Below are 16,240 nucleotides of genomic sequence, written 5' to 3'. Positions count from 1 at the left end.
GTAATCCCAACACTTTGGGAGCCTGAGGTGGGCAGATCACGAGGTCAAGAGATTCAGACCATCCTGGCCAACATGGTGAAACCCCGTCTCTACTAAAAATAGAAAAAAATTAGCTGGGCGTGGTGGCAGGCACCTGTAGTCCCAGCTACTTGGGAGGCTGAGGCAGGAGAATTGCTTGAACTCGGAAGGCAGAGGTTGCATGAGCCGAGACCACACCACTGCACTCCAGCCTGGTGACAGAGTGAGACTCTGTCTCAAAAAGAAAAAAAAGAGCTAATTAAGAGTAGCGTTTCCCAATTATTTCCTTTTTAGGGGTGGCAAGCAGAAATTTTAGGGTACAGATTCTCCAATGAAGGAGATGATCCTTCCCCAATAGTACAGTGGAGCCAGTGGCTGGAAACATCATAAATGATTCTACAAATGGCTATAGCCATTTGTTTATTCTGTCTATACTTTATAACCTGCCTAAGGTTTCTCTACCAGGAGCTCAGCATCTTATGATGTAGACCCATCAATCTAGGTGCTCAAGAGCTGGGATACATTGTAAATCAAAATCTTCCCCTGTGATCCTACCTGAATTACTGACCTGGGAAGAGCCAAGAGCCCTTTACAGAGGTTAAATAAGCCAAACAGGCCCATATCACTAACACAATATTTTGAAAATCATGTTCACATTTATTATGCTTACTTAATATTATCTAGCTGTCCAAAAATATTATTTTAAGAGTCCGTTCAATGGATACAAACCTATGGAAGTATTTGTTTTTGTGGAATTTCTCCTTCAGCCAGAATTTATCTCCATATTGACAAGACAAATACCAGTGTGGATTGTCCTCCGGCCCCCCAAATAGTGTTATTACAGACCCGAATGTCCTGGTGACGTTTGTTAAGACATGATTCTACCCCATCATTCAACGTTTATAATTCTCAGTCACCGGTCCAATCAGCACGAGTGAATGCATCCTTTGTGGTCCTAGAAACTGAATTCAAAGTCTGGGCTGATGTACAGAGAACACAATGCATACTTTGAAAAAGACTGGGACTGATCCAGCCACACCCAGATGTAAGGCCCCAGTGACCTTCCTGCAGAGAACATATACCTTCTAAATAGCTCAGTGTTTACAGTTGTTGAGAGCTGGAGAGATGTTGTGAGTTTCTTTCTATTGTTGTCTCTTCTTAGCCTCTCATATTCTTACAGCCTTGGTTTTTTTTCCTAAGCCAGCAATTCAGGAGAAGTCTACATCAAATTAAGTCAGAAGAAGCCCAGTGCATGAATGTGAGTAGCCCGGGAGTGGTACCAGCAGGAGGAGGGAGTGGGTGGCAGGTGTGGAAGAAACTCACACCAGGTGCAAGGAAGGCAGAAACTAAGTGGAGGCGTCTGCATACGCCGCCTGCAGCGACTTTCTCTTGGCATCAGAATCCGAATGCATCATGGGCCCAGGTTGGTTGTGTGGGAGCCAGATTTTCTAAGGACAGACTCTATCCCATTAACATTTTATCTGGAATAAAGTGGGGCTTGCTAATTCGCTCAGGACTCTCTCATATTTACTGACATCATTTCTTGGCCTGGCCATTGTGGACTTTTACCTACTGTTTCTCTAATCCTTACTACCAAAAATTATCCCCACCCTAGGTACCCGGTACACTTTCATATGTTCCGCCCATCTTCTCAGAACTCTCCAGCACATTCCTGCCCCTCCCCAGACCCTTCCACACCCATCCAGCACCTTGCATATTGTCAGATCAGGCAGGTGCATAGTGATGCATGCAGCATAGAAGTAGTGGTGGAGAACACAAAGAACAAAAGATGTCACTTTTCTTATGCTTAAGGAGCTCAAATACTGAGGAGGTCTGGTAGAAGAGCTATTCAGTTAATAGGTGACTACAATTCAATGCTGGCAGCAGTGGCATTAGGTCCAGGAGAACCCAGAGTTGAAACACAACGATCTGGGAGGGAGGTGATCAGACATGGCTTCCAGAGGAAGTGACTTCCAAGGTGGGCCACAAAGGATGAAGAGTTAGACAGAGTTAGACATAAAGGATGAAGAGTTAGATAGGAAAGGCATTGGACAGGAAGGGCATTCTTTATGAGAGGATGTCATAAAAAGCCATAAAAAAGTAGGCGAAAATTAGACCGGGCGCCGTGGCTCATGCCTGTAATCCCAGCACTTTGGGAGCCCGAGGCAGGCAGATCATGAGGTCAGGAAATCGAGACCATCCTGGACAACATGGTGAAACCTGTCTCTACTAAAAATACAAAAATTAGCCAGGCGTGGTGGTGGGTGCCTGTAATCCCATCTACTTGGGAGGCTGAGGCACGAGAATCGCTTGAACCTGAGAGGTGGAAGTTGCAGTGAGCTGAGATCACACCACTGCATTCCAGTTTGGCAACAGAGCAAGACGCCGTCTCAAAAAAAAAAAAAAAAAAAAAAAAAAGGTGAAAATTGCAGAAGTGTGTAGGGCTAAGTAGTTGCTGGAACAGAAAGTATGAGGCATCAAATAAAAAGAAATGAGGGTAGAGACAGAGGTGGTGGGGGGCCAGGTCCTGGAAGTCATGCCACATGAAGAGCTTAAGCCTGGCCTTTTTTTTTTTTTTTTTTGAGACAGAGTCTCACTCTGTCACTCAGGCTGGAGTGCAGTGGTGCAATCATGCTCACTGCAGCCTTGACTTTTCAGGCTCAAGCAATCCTCCTTCCTCAGCCTCCTGAGCAGCTGGGACTACAGGCATGCACCACTATGCCCAGCTAATTTTTAAATTTTTTGTAGACAGGGATCTCACTATGTTGCCCAGGCTGGACTCAAAATCCTGACCTCGAGCAATCCTCCTGCCTTGGCCTCCCACAATATTGGAATTATGGGTGTGAGCCACCTTGCCTGGCCAAGACTTAAGGGTCCTTTTAGATCAGGAGAAGCCATTATAAAGCCTGGAGCAAGGGAATAGCGGGTGTTCCACAGCCAGAGTTCTGCACTTCATGAGGGTTGGATGCTGTGGGGCAAAGGTCCCTGGTAACTTTCATCCAGAAAGTTCCTTGTAGCTAGCTTTAAAAATGCTTCAAAGTAATGAAAAAAGAGCTTCTTAAATGTCTGCATATGATGTATTTAAATAAAGGACACATTTTACTGTATTTTGTTTCTCACAGACAATATGGCACCTAAAATGAGGACCATTTTTCCTTTTCCAAGTATATCCGTAGTGAACTTGAAGTCCGCATATAATGTTCTCCACATGTTTAATCAGTTGTATTGTCTATAAACATAATAAAGTACCTCAGGAAAGATGTACAAGGAAGTATTAACATTGGTAGCTGATGGAGTGAAAACTTTAAAAATTTGGTACCTTTAAAATATATTTCCTATTGTTTTTAAAAAGCTAACTTAAAAATTTATTTATTTATTTATTTTGGTTGAGATGGAGTCTCACTCTGTCGCCCAGGCTGGAGTGCAGTGGCACAATCTCTGCTCACTGCAACTTCCGCCTCCCTGGTTCAAGGGATTCTCCTGCCTCAGTCTCCTGAGTAGCTGGGACTACAGGCGCGCGTCACCACTCCTGGCTAAGTCTTGTAGTTTTAGTAAAGACGGGGTTTCATCATGTTGGTCAGGCTGATCTCGAACTCCTGACCTCGTGATACGCCCACCTCGGCCTCCCAAAGTGCTGGGATTACAGGCGTGAGCCACCACGCCCGGCAAAAAAAAAAAAATTTTAATTTTTAATTTTTTTTTTTTTTGACGGAGTTTCACTCTCTCACCCAGGCTGTAGTGCAGTGGTGCGATCTCGGCTCACTCAATCCCTGCCTCCCGGGTTCAGGCGATTCTCCTGCCTCAGCCTCCCGAATAGCTGGGATTGTACAGACACCCGCCACCACGCATGGCTAATTTTTTTTTTTTTGAGACAGAGTCTCGCTCTGTCGCCCAGGCTGGAGTGCAGTGGTGCGATCTCGGCTCACTGCAAGCTCCGCCTCCTGGGTTCCCGCCATTCTCCTGCCTCAGCATCCCGAGTAGCTGGGACTACAGGCGCCGCCACCTCGCCCGGCTAATTTTTTGTATTTTTAGTAGAGACGGGGTTTCACCATGTTGGCCAGGCTGGTCTCAAACTCCTGACCTTAGGTGATCCACCCGCCTCAGCCTCCCAAAGTGCTGGGATTACAGGCATGAGCCACCCTGGGATTACAGGCATGAGCCACCCAGTCCGGCCAAAAAAATATTTTTTAAAATAGTGACAGATATTCATGAAAAATTTTTTTGCAAGTGGTTGAGGTGAGGGAAACTTAATCCAATACACTCTTATGAAACAGTCAGTAAAACTTAACACTCAACCATTCAAATCTGCCTGGCTGCTTCTTACTCCCCAGCTTCTGAGAACATCAACCAAGGGCCACTTCCCATTGGCACTGGCCCAGACCAAAGCCTGCTCCAGACGGACCCAGCACACAGTACAGAAGCCTGTGAGGGATGGTGGTTCCTTCCAGAAAGGACGCCTGGTGACTCTCATGAGCACAGTGACCCAGACAAGCCTCACATACTTGCTGTCTACACAGACATGCACACACCCACACCACACAACCACACCACACATACACACACACCACACACACACTACAAACACATACCACACTACAAACACACACACACTACAAACACACCGCACACTACACACACACTACAAACACACACCACACTACAAACACACTGCACACCACACACCACACTACAAACACACCACACACTACACACCACACACACTACACACACACACCCCACGCACATACACACACACACACACCAGACACATACACTGCAAACACACACCACACACATACACACACCATACACACACCATGCACATACACCACACATACTACACACACCCACACCACATCTCACATACACCACAAACACACTACAAACACAAACCACACTACAAACACACCACACACTACACACACACCACACACACACCATACACATACCACGCACATACACCATACATACACACCACACACACCCACACCACACAACCACACCACACATACACACACAACACACACACTACAAACACACCACATACATACACACCACACACACACACACACACACACTCCACACACACACTACAAACACACCACACACACACCCCCCACACACAGCCACACACACACCACACACACACATACTACAAATACACCACACACACACCACACAAGCATATTGGGACACCACACACACACACAAACCATATCCCTGCTAACCTCATCTCCAGCTCTAAGTGATCAGGTGAAACTTCCTTCCACAGCCCTCCTCATTTTTTCTGAACACCCTCAATCCTTTCTCTTTTTTGGAATTCTGTAGGAAATTTGCTTTAGATATATGGGAAAAAAGAAATAGTCATTCCTTCCTTTCCTAGTGCAAGAGAAACGGCTCACACTTCAGACCACACAAATGTGGGGTCAGATTCCAGGTTTGCCTAGGAAAAGCTATGTGAACAATGTGAACATACTATTGCTTCAGTGTCTCTAAGCCTCATGTTTTTCATCTGTACGTGAGGTTAACACGATGACTTCCTATCATTAAAAGGAATGATGTAGGCTATCACCAACTATACCAGCAAAAATAAGATTAAATGCCATGTATGCAATATTTACATGTGTTTAAAATTGGTGATTGTAAAGAAAGGGTTAACACTCACACCATGATAAATGTTGGTTCACTGCCCCTCCTACAAGTCTTTGTGACCTGACAGTTTAGCATCTCTGAAAATGAACTGCTCATGAGATAGCATAATTCTCTCGTCTCCAGCCACCTTGCCCATCCTCTTTCTGTCCCTCTCTAAGTAGATTTTTGTGACCACCACTCTAGTTTAGTTCTTACGAATGCCGTGTTATTGGGGACCTTTCTGCATTGAGTCTACTTTCAGGCATTAGGTGGCTTCAAACAGCACTCGAAAGTATGCCAGTGATAATGACACTAGACATAAGAGCTGGGAGTTATTTCAAGAATGGCAGGCAGGTGTGTGTGTATGTGTGGCGTGGTTGTGTAGTGTGTGTGTGTGTGTGTGTGTAGACATTAAGTATGTGAGGCTTGTCAGGGTCACTGTGCCCATGCGCGTCACCAGTCACCCACAAGCATGCTGGGTCACTGTTGAAAACAAGCACATGGGGACACAGGGGAAAGATGTAATGCAGGTCACAGACCACCTATGGGAAACAGAGTTTAGAAAAGAAACCCAGTCCTGAACCAAAGAGGGAGCTTGGTGTTATCTTCTGCCTCAGCTGCCTGGCATACCTTGGACGCTTTCCCAAATTAACATAAACAACTGAAGACTGCACAGTATATAAAAACAATAAGCTGCAAATTGGAATTTCCAATAAAAACCTATGACTTAAAAATTGAGAACTCTCTTTGGATCATCTGTAGCTAGATTCTCTCTCTGTATGTTTCAACTCATTGTTACCCCCTCCTCCAGACTAAAATATCAGGTTAGATTTGTGTAACCGAGAAGAGCTGAAACCTGGCTACTTGTTCAGATCTTAAACTAGAGATATTTCAGCCAGAATGATGATTTGTGAACATCCGAAGCAGCTTCCAAGATTCTAAAATCAGTAAGTACCCCTGTAACAGCTCCACGAACTTTGAGCAATGGGACTGCATCAATGAAAACGATGTCTAACATCCATCTGAAAGAAACATCACCTATTTCAACTCATAAATTCTAGAATGCTTATTTTAAAAGTTAATTTTGTTATGTTACAGTTGTGTTTATCAAGGACTATGAAAAGCATTAATTCAAAAAACAGTTAAAATTCAGCAACTATGTAATCTAAGTTAGTTTTACTGGGGCGACTGCAGCCAGCATTTCTTAGATCACTATATCACACATATTGATAAGACAACGGAGTCAACAATAAACTGTTGCTACAAGCAACCAAACTAATAGTTTTCTAAGTATTTAAATTTATTTCATAATAATTTCAAATGAGTCAGTTCTCTAGGTGAGCAGAATGTTAGCAAACTCAATCTATCAATCAGAATGGAAATTAGTACCTACCTGAAACCCTATTGAGTGTCACCCAGAAATGCTCATCAGGACTATAGGTATCTTTTGACCATTGTAGCAGATCAATGGCCCTTTTGTCATGGAGAACAAAGTTGACAAACTCTCTGGTAAGCGCTACATAGGCAGTGCCAAAGTAGATGGTCAGCTGATGTGGAGGTGAAGTTTTCAAAATATTAGTAGTTTTCACAAAAGAGCCGCCTTTATCTGTATGCTCTTGGTGGACATATTTAGTTCGCTTAATTGCATGGTCAGGAGGCAGCACCCCTGGGGTGATATTTTTCCCTTTAAATCCTTTCAGATGCTGAACTATCTCCCGGTTGGTTTTCAGGGGGAAGTCTTGTCCACAGGTGTTGATGACATACTTCCAGGGAACTTCAGAGGCGACAAGGTCTTTCAGACAGTTCAGATCAGCCTGGAGTCTGGAAATTCCTGCATAAACCACAGACTCTGTCTTTGAAGCAATGAAAGCATTTTGGAAGCAACTCAGTAACTGCCTCACAGATTCCTTAAACTCAGCTGGGGCTTTCTCATCCACGTGAACACAGTAGGCATTTTGGGGCATATAGATAGCCCTGAAGAGCCTTTCAAAGGTATCAAAGTCTTTATGGATGACCGTGACATAGGCCAAAGGGAATGCAACCTCTTCTTCCGAAAGGGGACTTGTGATGTAGTGATTCTGGGTCAGGTAATCCTTGCAAGGGACACTTCGCAAAGGTGACGGCAATATATTTTCCCACAAAAAGACTGGCTTTTTCTCTAAGGCGTGATTACAGGCAGTTTTCCTAAAATATCTTTCACTGGAACTGTTCAGCTTCTCGTAACTTTTTGACGGGCTCAATTGGCTACTGTAAAATCTCACAAATATGACCACACTGAGCAGAATGAAAGCAAAAAAGCAGTACCTCCAAAAGTTCATTGTTTTCACTTCCCTGGGGAAGCAATCTCTTCTTTTCAGGGGATGAGAAATGATTGGTGTGAGAGGCTGAATTTACTTCTCTTGCCAGTCTTAAATTTCGACAGCTTCTCCAGAGAGCTACTTGCTTTCCTGAATCCTTTAATCCTCCTGTATCCTCTGCTTCAGTGTCTCGTCCATCCTTTTTGGATGTGCCTGGAGATGCGGTGCATCCCTCTTGCACTTTGGTCTGCAGTTCCCCAGGGCTGAATCCCTGCTGTTTGTAGAGGCTCAGCTAAGCCCAGCCCAGCCCAGCCTCCAGGAATCCTCCTCATTTACATATGAAATGCAAATTACGTTCTGGAATGGAATGACGGGTCCTTTTCACAGGAGCTGTTTCCCTTGCTTCACCCTCACTGCCTTCCCCTTCCATCAATCTCTTTCGATCTGATCTCCCTTCTCACGCTTTTTCCAAGCCTTCTAGAATCAGAGGCTCTATTTTTTCTGGCTAGCCCCACAACCTGCTGGCAGTCCTTGGAAGCTACAGCATTTAAGGATATCAGCTTCTCTGGTTTATTTCTCTTCCTGTTCTCTGCCACTTCTTTTCATTTTAGTGTTATCTCTACCTCTGGGCACATACAGACACAAATAATGAAAAATGAATGTGTGCCAGGCATGGTGGCATGCACTTGTAGTTTCAGCTACTCAGGAGGTTGAGGCGGGAGGACTGCTTGAGCCAAGGAGGTCAAGGCTGCAGTGAGCTATGATCGCAGCACTGCACTCCAGCCTGGGTGACAGTGAGACCCTGTCTCTTCAAAAACTTATTTTAAAAAATACATTTGTAACGTGTCTAAGTAGAAGATTATCAGTGGCAGAAAAATATAACAAGGTAGATTTAGATTCTAATCATGTGTCAGAATATAGTATACACACACGCGCGTGTACACACACACACACTGACAAGAAGGAACAATGAATTACACCCTTGGGAGCACAGTCACACACAGGGCAGAAGGAACCTAGGAGTGACATTTTACATGAAAGAGTCAGTGCTGATATCATAGAATGAAATAAATGTGGGGAAAAGAAAGAGATCAGATTGTTACTGTGTCTATGTAGAAAAAGGAAGACATAAGAAACGCCATTTTGATCTGTACTACGAAAAATTTTTCTGCTTTGAGATGCTGTTAATCTATAACTTTTGTCCCGACCTTGTGCTCACAAAAACATGTGCTGTATTGAATCAAGGTTTAATGGATCTAGGGCTGCGCAGGATGTGCCTTGCTAAAAATGTGTTTGCGGGCAGTATGCTTTGTAAAAGTCATTGCCATTCTCCATTCTCTATTAACCAGAGACACAATGCGCTGTGAAAGGCCGCAGGGACCCCTGCCCAAGAAAGCCTGGATATTGTCGAGGTTCCCCCCACTGAGACAGCCTGAGCTATGGCCTCCTGGGAAGGGAAAGACCTTACAGCCCCTCAGCCCGACACCCGTAAAGGGTCTGTGCTGAGGAGATTAGTGACAGAAGAAGGCCTCAATGCGGTTGAGATGAGAGGAAGCCATCTGTCTCCCGCACGTCTCTGGGAGTGGAATGACTCGGTGGAAAACCAACCATACATTCTATTCTAAGAGAAAACCGCCTTATGACTAGAGGCGAGACATCATGGTGGCAATACTACTCTTTACTGCACGGAGATGTTTATGTAAAGTTAAACATAAATCTAGCCTACGCGTACATCCAGGCACAGCACCTTTCCTTAAACTTATTTATGACACAGATTCCTTTACTCACATGTTTTTCTGCTGACCCTCTCCCCACCTTCACCTTATAGCCCCGCCACATTCCCCTCGCCAAGACAGTAAAAATAGTGATCAATAAATACTGAGAGAACTCAGAGACCAGCGCCAGTGCAGGTCCTCACTTACTAAGCGCCGGTCCCCTGGGCCTGCTTTTCTTCCAGTGTACTTTGTCTCTGTGTCTTATTTCTTTTCTCAGTCTCTCGTCTCCACCTTGCAAGAAATACCCACTGGAGTGGAGAGGCAGGCTCCCTTCATCAAACACACCTAAGTTTGCATGCCTGAGAAATGTGATAGTGTTCCCAGAGAGCAAAAGTTGGATCCCATTTCACAAAGAGAGTTTCAGATAACTTGAGCTGTTGACACAGTATTATCTACAATATGTGGAGTGACTACCTACCGGCTCTCTTTAAAAGCCTGACAACCTCAGTTCTGAGGTCATTTCAAAGAACTTAAAGGATTCTCATTCTCCATCCCACCCAACCCTCTCTCCAACTTCCTTTTCTGAAGAAAGAACAAAACCACCAGGGCTGCTGCAAAATTCCTGGACGTATCAGTCAGTGTAATTCAGGGGAACCAGGAAAAGCACAGGTCTGGTGGCATTACAGAGGGTTCTCAGAGTTCACCAGCTTCCAGTGCTGCAAGCGATCTCGCAGCCAATGTGAAGTATATTGGGGATTGATGTGGACAGTAAGGACACTTCCAAGGGAGAAATTAACTGGTCCAACTAAAAGATCAACTGTGGCAGCCACACAAGGTGTGTTAAGAGTGGGCCCTGCTCCCATCTTACTCCCGTAGTCACCTAGCAATCCTACCTGCCAGGGCTTGTGCCAATTGGAACAGCTGCTCCTGTTAGGAAAACATTTGATGAACAATGCAGCCATTTCCCTGCCCCCTCTCTGTTCCACTCCACCCCTTAATTTCCTACAGTGAACTGTAGGAATGAATGGCAACAGTGGCATGGATGTGATGGATCTTGATTTGGATATTAATGTGGTGAGCTGCTAGAGAGTTGGCGGGGATCTTTGAGATCACCCATCACAACCCCGTTATTTTCACAGATGAGCAAATTGGGGCCTTTAAAAATATTCTCCCCAACGTCATTCAGCTGGATAGAAACCAGAGCCTTAATTCTACAGTTCCCTGGTCCAGGTGCTGAAGCCAGTCTGTTTGGGTAAATCCCAGCTGCTCGCAGTGCCAGGGTAAAGTTACTTAACCTCTTTACACAACCAGGCCCTCCCACTGTGAAAAGATAAAGAACAGTGGCTCTTATTTCAAATGGTTGTCAGGAAGACTAAATGAGACACCTCTTGCTGAGGGTTTGGCAAGAATCTGGGCACCTGGTACATGTTCCATAAGCATTAGCTATGGTTGCTGTTGTTGTTTCTCTGTTGGAAAATATCTAACACTTCTGACCCTGCTAATGAACTGATATTTTGATTTCTGTTCTTAGTAATGGAAAAAAAAAACCACATTTACCTTAAGGCTTTCAAATGCTTTATTCCCGGAGGTTAAATTCCATTTTCCTTCCCCATCACTGCCTCCCCTTTAGCCCATGGGAAAATATATTTATATAAAAACATATAAATATTTTTATATAAGTATAAAAATATTTTAACACATATATATGCATACATAAAAATGCATTTATAAATATATTTTTTATATATGTACTTTAAGAAATATATTTTTGTATGCATATTTAAAGTATATATTACATATGTATTTTAAAATATATATTTAAAAATATATATACATATAATACATATGATATATACATATATACACATAAATGTATTTATACATGCATATAGGTGTGTGTATATATATATTACTATTTTATTATATATATTCTCATACACACTCTAGAAATGTGACCGTATGAAGGGAACAATCCAATAACCATTTTGATGCCTTCACGTCTCTTCATTCTTACTAGAACCACACCCTTTTCTGTAAAATTTGTCCTTGGCAGGTCTTGTGGAGAACACAAGAGGAAAGTTGGAGTCGGAAAAGGGAGGCAAAGGGCTTTCATTGCAGGTTCAGTCCGTTTTTTCTCTTCTCTTTGCCTCAAGCCCTGATCCTACAATAAGGAGCTCTGATAAGCGCCAGTGCAAAACAAACTCAAGAAATCATTCATCATGATTTAGCCAAAGCAGATTGCAGATGGGAGTGGCAGCGTGATTTATAGTTCAAAACAGCAGCATCCAAAAATAAATAAACGAGGCCGGGCACGGTGGCTCATGCCTGTAATCACAGCACTTTGGGAGGCCAAGGCGGACGGATCACCTGAGGTTGGGAGTTCGAGACCAGCCTGACCATCATGGAGAAACCCTGTCTCTACTAAAAATACAAAATTAGCCAGGTGTGGTGGTGCATGCCTGTAATCCCATCTACTAGGGAGAATGAGGCAGGAGAATGGCTTGAACACAGGAGAATGGCTTGAACCCAGGAGGCAGAGGTTGCAGTAAGCCCAGATCGCGCCATTGCACTCCAGCCTGGGCAACAAGAGCAAAACCCCGTCTCAAAAACTAAAAAATGATAAATAAATACATAAAGAAAACAAAACCCCAAAACCACGTCCATCATTTGTCCTGACTTATTTACAGTGGTTTAGATGAACAGACCCAGCCTAGCATGTAATGCCTTCCGAGTGGCTGGCCCTAGCAGTAGGTTTGTTTTCTTTGGTGTCTGTGGCAATTGAACAGACATTTCCTTCCAGTAAATAATTGGGCAGGCTAAGCTATTAACTTCCAACCAGGGCATTATTTCTGCTCTGCCCACTTTAGTTGGCTCAACAGACTGAAAATTGGCGTTAAGTGGTCATTCTGTATCAATCCCACCTCTCTCTGTCCCAGGATAAACTTTACAGTCACAAACAAGAAGACAGCACGAGGACTATGGCTAACAACACGTCATCATCTCAACTCAACATGAAAACCAAGGGCTGGGCTGCCCGGGGGGTCCTTCTGAGCAGTGCTGGGATTTCTCTTCCCTCACAATGAGTTAGTTCTCATTAACCTTCCACGAGCTCTGCTTCCATTGCAGGTGAGTTTATAAAGGCTGAGGCAGATGCCGGTCAGGGGAGGGGCAGGACTGGAACCCGAGTCTGACCTGCTCTCAAACCTTACTGTTCTTCATCACCCTCTGCAGAATGAGTGGCTATTGAATCAAGGCAGTACCTTTTTTTTTTTTTTTAAGGCAATGCTTTTTGATGAGTCCTCTCATCTCCACCAAGACCACTCCATCTTGATCTGTGTCTAAGGCTTTAGTTGTGTCCGATTGACAACCTCAAACTCTTTGGCCACAAGCGAGATGCAGGAAGTAAGCGAAAACAGATCTCCAAGCAACCACAATAATCATCACACATTGTAGGACGGATTCAGGCACTCAAATGCCTACAGGCAGGTAAGGCACAGTGCGGGAAGCTGGTGAAGGGTCAGATGAGCAGAGCCGATGAGTTCACAGAGGGCAGCGGACATTGAGGAGGGTTGGGTGGGGGCCACAGGGAATGAGAGAGCTTGCATCCCTCCCCACTCCCCTACCCCCCGCAATTAATGCCACATGGGGTCATGAGCCCAGGGCTGCCAGCTCTTCCAGTGTTTTCAGAGAAGTGAGAAACCTGAATGTTAACAGAAAAACTCTCAAACTTACCCCTAAGGACTGCATTTGGCCCTCAGGATGCCAGTTTTGTCTTCTTTGGTTTAAGCATCAAAGCTTACATCCTTTAAATCCCTCTGAGGCTTAGCCTATTAACTCTTAGTTTAGTCACCATCATAACAAATGTTCTTATAGCTACACAGATACAAAGTCACAAATTAGAACAGGCAAACAAAACTGGCAAGTTCAGGTCCCCTGCTGACAGCAGTAGGTGAAGTAAGTTCAACTACAAATGCAGAGCTGCATGAGATCATTTGGAGTAAGGATAACAGCATTTATACAGCTCCATGCCCATTTTATTACTTGTTTTTGGTTTTAGTTTTTTGTTGTTGCTGTTGTTGTTGTTGTTGTTGTTGTTTGAGACAGAGTCTTGCTCTGTGGCCCAGGCTGGAGTGCAGTGGTATGATCTCGGCTCACTGCAACCTCCGCCTCCCGGCTTCAAGCGATTCTCCTGCCTCAACCTCCCGAGTAGCTGGGATTATAGGTGCCAGCCCCACAGCCAGCTGATTTTTGTATTTTTAGTAGAGACGGGATTTCACCCTGTAGGCCAGGCTGGCCTCAAACTCCTGACCTCAAGTGATCCACCAGCCTCGGGTCTCACAAAGTGCTGGGATTACAGGCATGAGCTACTGTGCCCAGCCCCATCTTATTTTACTAGATCAATATCTCTAGTACTTATAGAGATCAAACAAGTTAATTTCTATGAAAAGACTTGAAAACTGTGAAGAAAATAGGCCAACCTAGCTTTCTTTGAATATAAGCAGAATACAAACATTTAGTGAAACAAATAGAAATGGATTAATAGACATGTTATATATATATTCTGCACATTCTATTTAAAAAGGCATTTCTGAAATGTTTATTTAATATAATGGGTTTTTTCATTGAGGCACTGTTTTTAATAGCACAGTATACAGAGATAACAGACTGGGATAACAGTTTTATAAGACTAGAGGTTAATATTCCTCTTGTGAAGAGGTAGCCTATAAATCAATAAGAAAAGGTAAATAACCAAAGAGAAAAGCAGGTACATGACAATCACAATGCATGACATCACATGACAATCACAAAGTACATGACAATCACAAAGCAGAAAAAACTAATGGCCAATGAACATATAGAAACACACCCTTTTCACACTAGAGGTCAGAGAAATTCATATTAAAACAAAATTATGCAATGCGGTAAATTCCTATAGTTTGATGTTGCTTCAGCATCCATTCTGAAGATAAGCTGGACTTTCTCATACCAGAAGCAGGACTTAGTCAACCCTTACTTAAGACAGTTTCCAGTTCTCCGCCTCCTCCCAGTTCCTCAATATGGTTAATCCAGATATCTGCCTTAAACAAGTGCTCAAAAGTGATGATCTTAACAACAACAACAAAAAAATGGATCTAAGTTAACTTCATTTTTGTATGCTTATCCTTTTCAATGTTCTCTCCTCCACAAGAATGTAAGCTCCATGAAGACAGGGCTTCAAATCTACTCTTTTTTTCTTTTTCTTTTTTTTTAACTTTTAGACAGAGTCTCACTCACTCTGTTGCCCAGGGGCTGGAGTGCAGTGGCTCAATCTCGGCTCACTGCAAACTTCGCCTCCTGGATTCAAGCGATTCTCCTGCCTCAGACTCCAGAGTAGCTGGGATTATATATAGACGCGCGCCACCATGTCCAGCTAATTTTTGTGTTTTTAGTAGAGATGGGGTTTCACCATGTTGGCCAGGCTGGTCTCAAACTCCTGACCTCAAGTGATCCACCTACCTTGGCCTCCCAAAGTGCTGGGATTACAGGTGTGAGCCACTGCACCTGGCCAGCTTCATCTACTCTCTTTTTTTTTTTTTTTTTGAGACGGAGTTTCGCTCTTGTTGCCCAGGCTGGAGTGCAATGGCATGATCTTGGCTCACTGCAACCTCTGCCTCCCAGGTTCAAGCGATTCTCCTGCCTTAGCCTCCCTAGTAGCTGGGGTTACAGGCATGTGCCACCACACCTGGCTAATTTTGTGTTTTTAGTAGAGACGGGGTTTCTCCATGTTGGTCAGGCTGGTCTGGAACTCCTGACCTCAGGTGATCCACCCGCCTCGGCCTCCCAAAGTGCTGGGATTATAGGTGTGAGCCACCGCACACGGCCCTTCCTCTACTCTTTACCACTGAAAATGGCAGTGCAGAGCAGAGGTACCCAACAGATATTTCTTGAATGAGGTCAATCAACTACAGAAGTTAGAAAAAAGACTACAAATAAACCCACTTTTAGATGAATCAGTGAGGGGTGGTCATACTGGTGGTGGGTTAAATCAAGGAATAAGTGTTTGCAAAGTGCTAATTTTAAGGCACACCTCCTACCACCACAAAGTTCAAAAACAAGGACCTGGCGTTTGCTTTAAATGGATTCAATAGGCCGGGTGCAGCAGCGCGCACCTGTAATCCCAGCACTTTGGGAGGCTGAGGCAGGTGGATCACCTGAGGACAGGAGTTCAAGACCAGCCTGGCCAACATGGTGAAATTCCGTCTCTACTAAAAATGTAAAAATTAACTGGGCAGGGTGGCAGGCACCTGTAATCCCAGCTACTCGGGAGGCTGTGGCAGGAGAATCACTCGAAGCCGGGAGGGGAAGGTTGCAGGGAGCCGAGATCCATTGTACTCCAGCCCGGGCGAAAAGAGTGAAATTCCGTCTCAAAAAAATAAAATAAAATAAAAATAAACGCATTCAACAAACCAAGGAATTCGAGCCCCTTATCTTGGCCCGTGAGCACTTCTGCTCCTGGGGCTCTGGGCAGACTGCTCGGTGACCTCCCAGGAAGGAGGTTTCCCTGCATCTCGCCAATTCCCAGGGCGACAGAGCCCACTC

The 16,240-nt window shown here is 44.3% G+C and overlaps 1 protein-coding gene across 4 annotated transcripts in view; it reads right to left on the bottom strand.

Moving 5' to 3' along the window:
* LOC126953872 (N-acetyllactosaminide beta-1,6-N-acetylglucosaminyl-transferase) overlaps positions 1–16,240 on the bottom strand; it is a 109,426-nt gene that overhangs the window by 37,060 nt on the left and 56,126 nt on the right. Inside the window, exon 1 of one of the 4 annotated variants that reach the window (XM_050789591.1) lies at positions 7,043–11,286. The exons of the other annotated variants lie outside the window; for them this stretch is intronic. Coding sequence (XP_050645548.1) covers positions 7,043–7,967 — 925 coding nt within the window. The 5' untranslated portion in view covers positions 7,968–11,286. Of the gene's footprint in view, positions 1–7,042; positions 11,287–16,240 lie in introns of those variants that run through there. 4 annotated transcript variants of the gene reach the window in all.

Source organism: Macaca thibetana, chromosome 4, assembly GCF_024542745.1.
Source record: "Macaca thibetana thibetana isolate TM-01 chromosome 4, ASM2454274v1, whole genome shotgun sequence".
Lineage (NCBI taxonomy): Eukaryota > Metazoa > Chordata > Mammalia > Primates > Cercopithecidae > Macaca > Macaca thibetana.
This window is presented reverse-complemented; position numbering and strand designations above follow the sequence as displayed.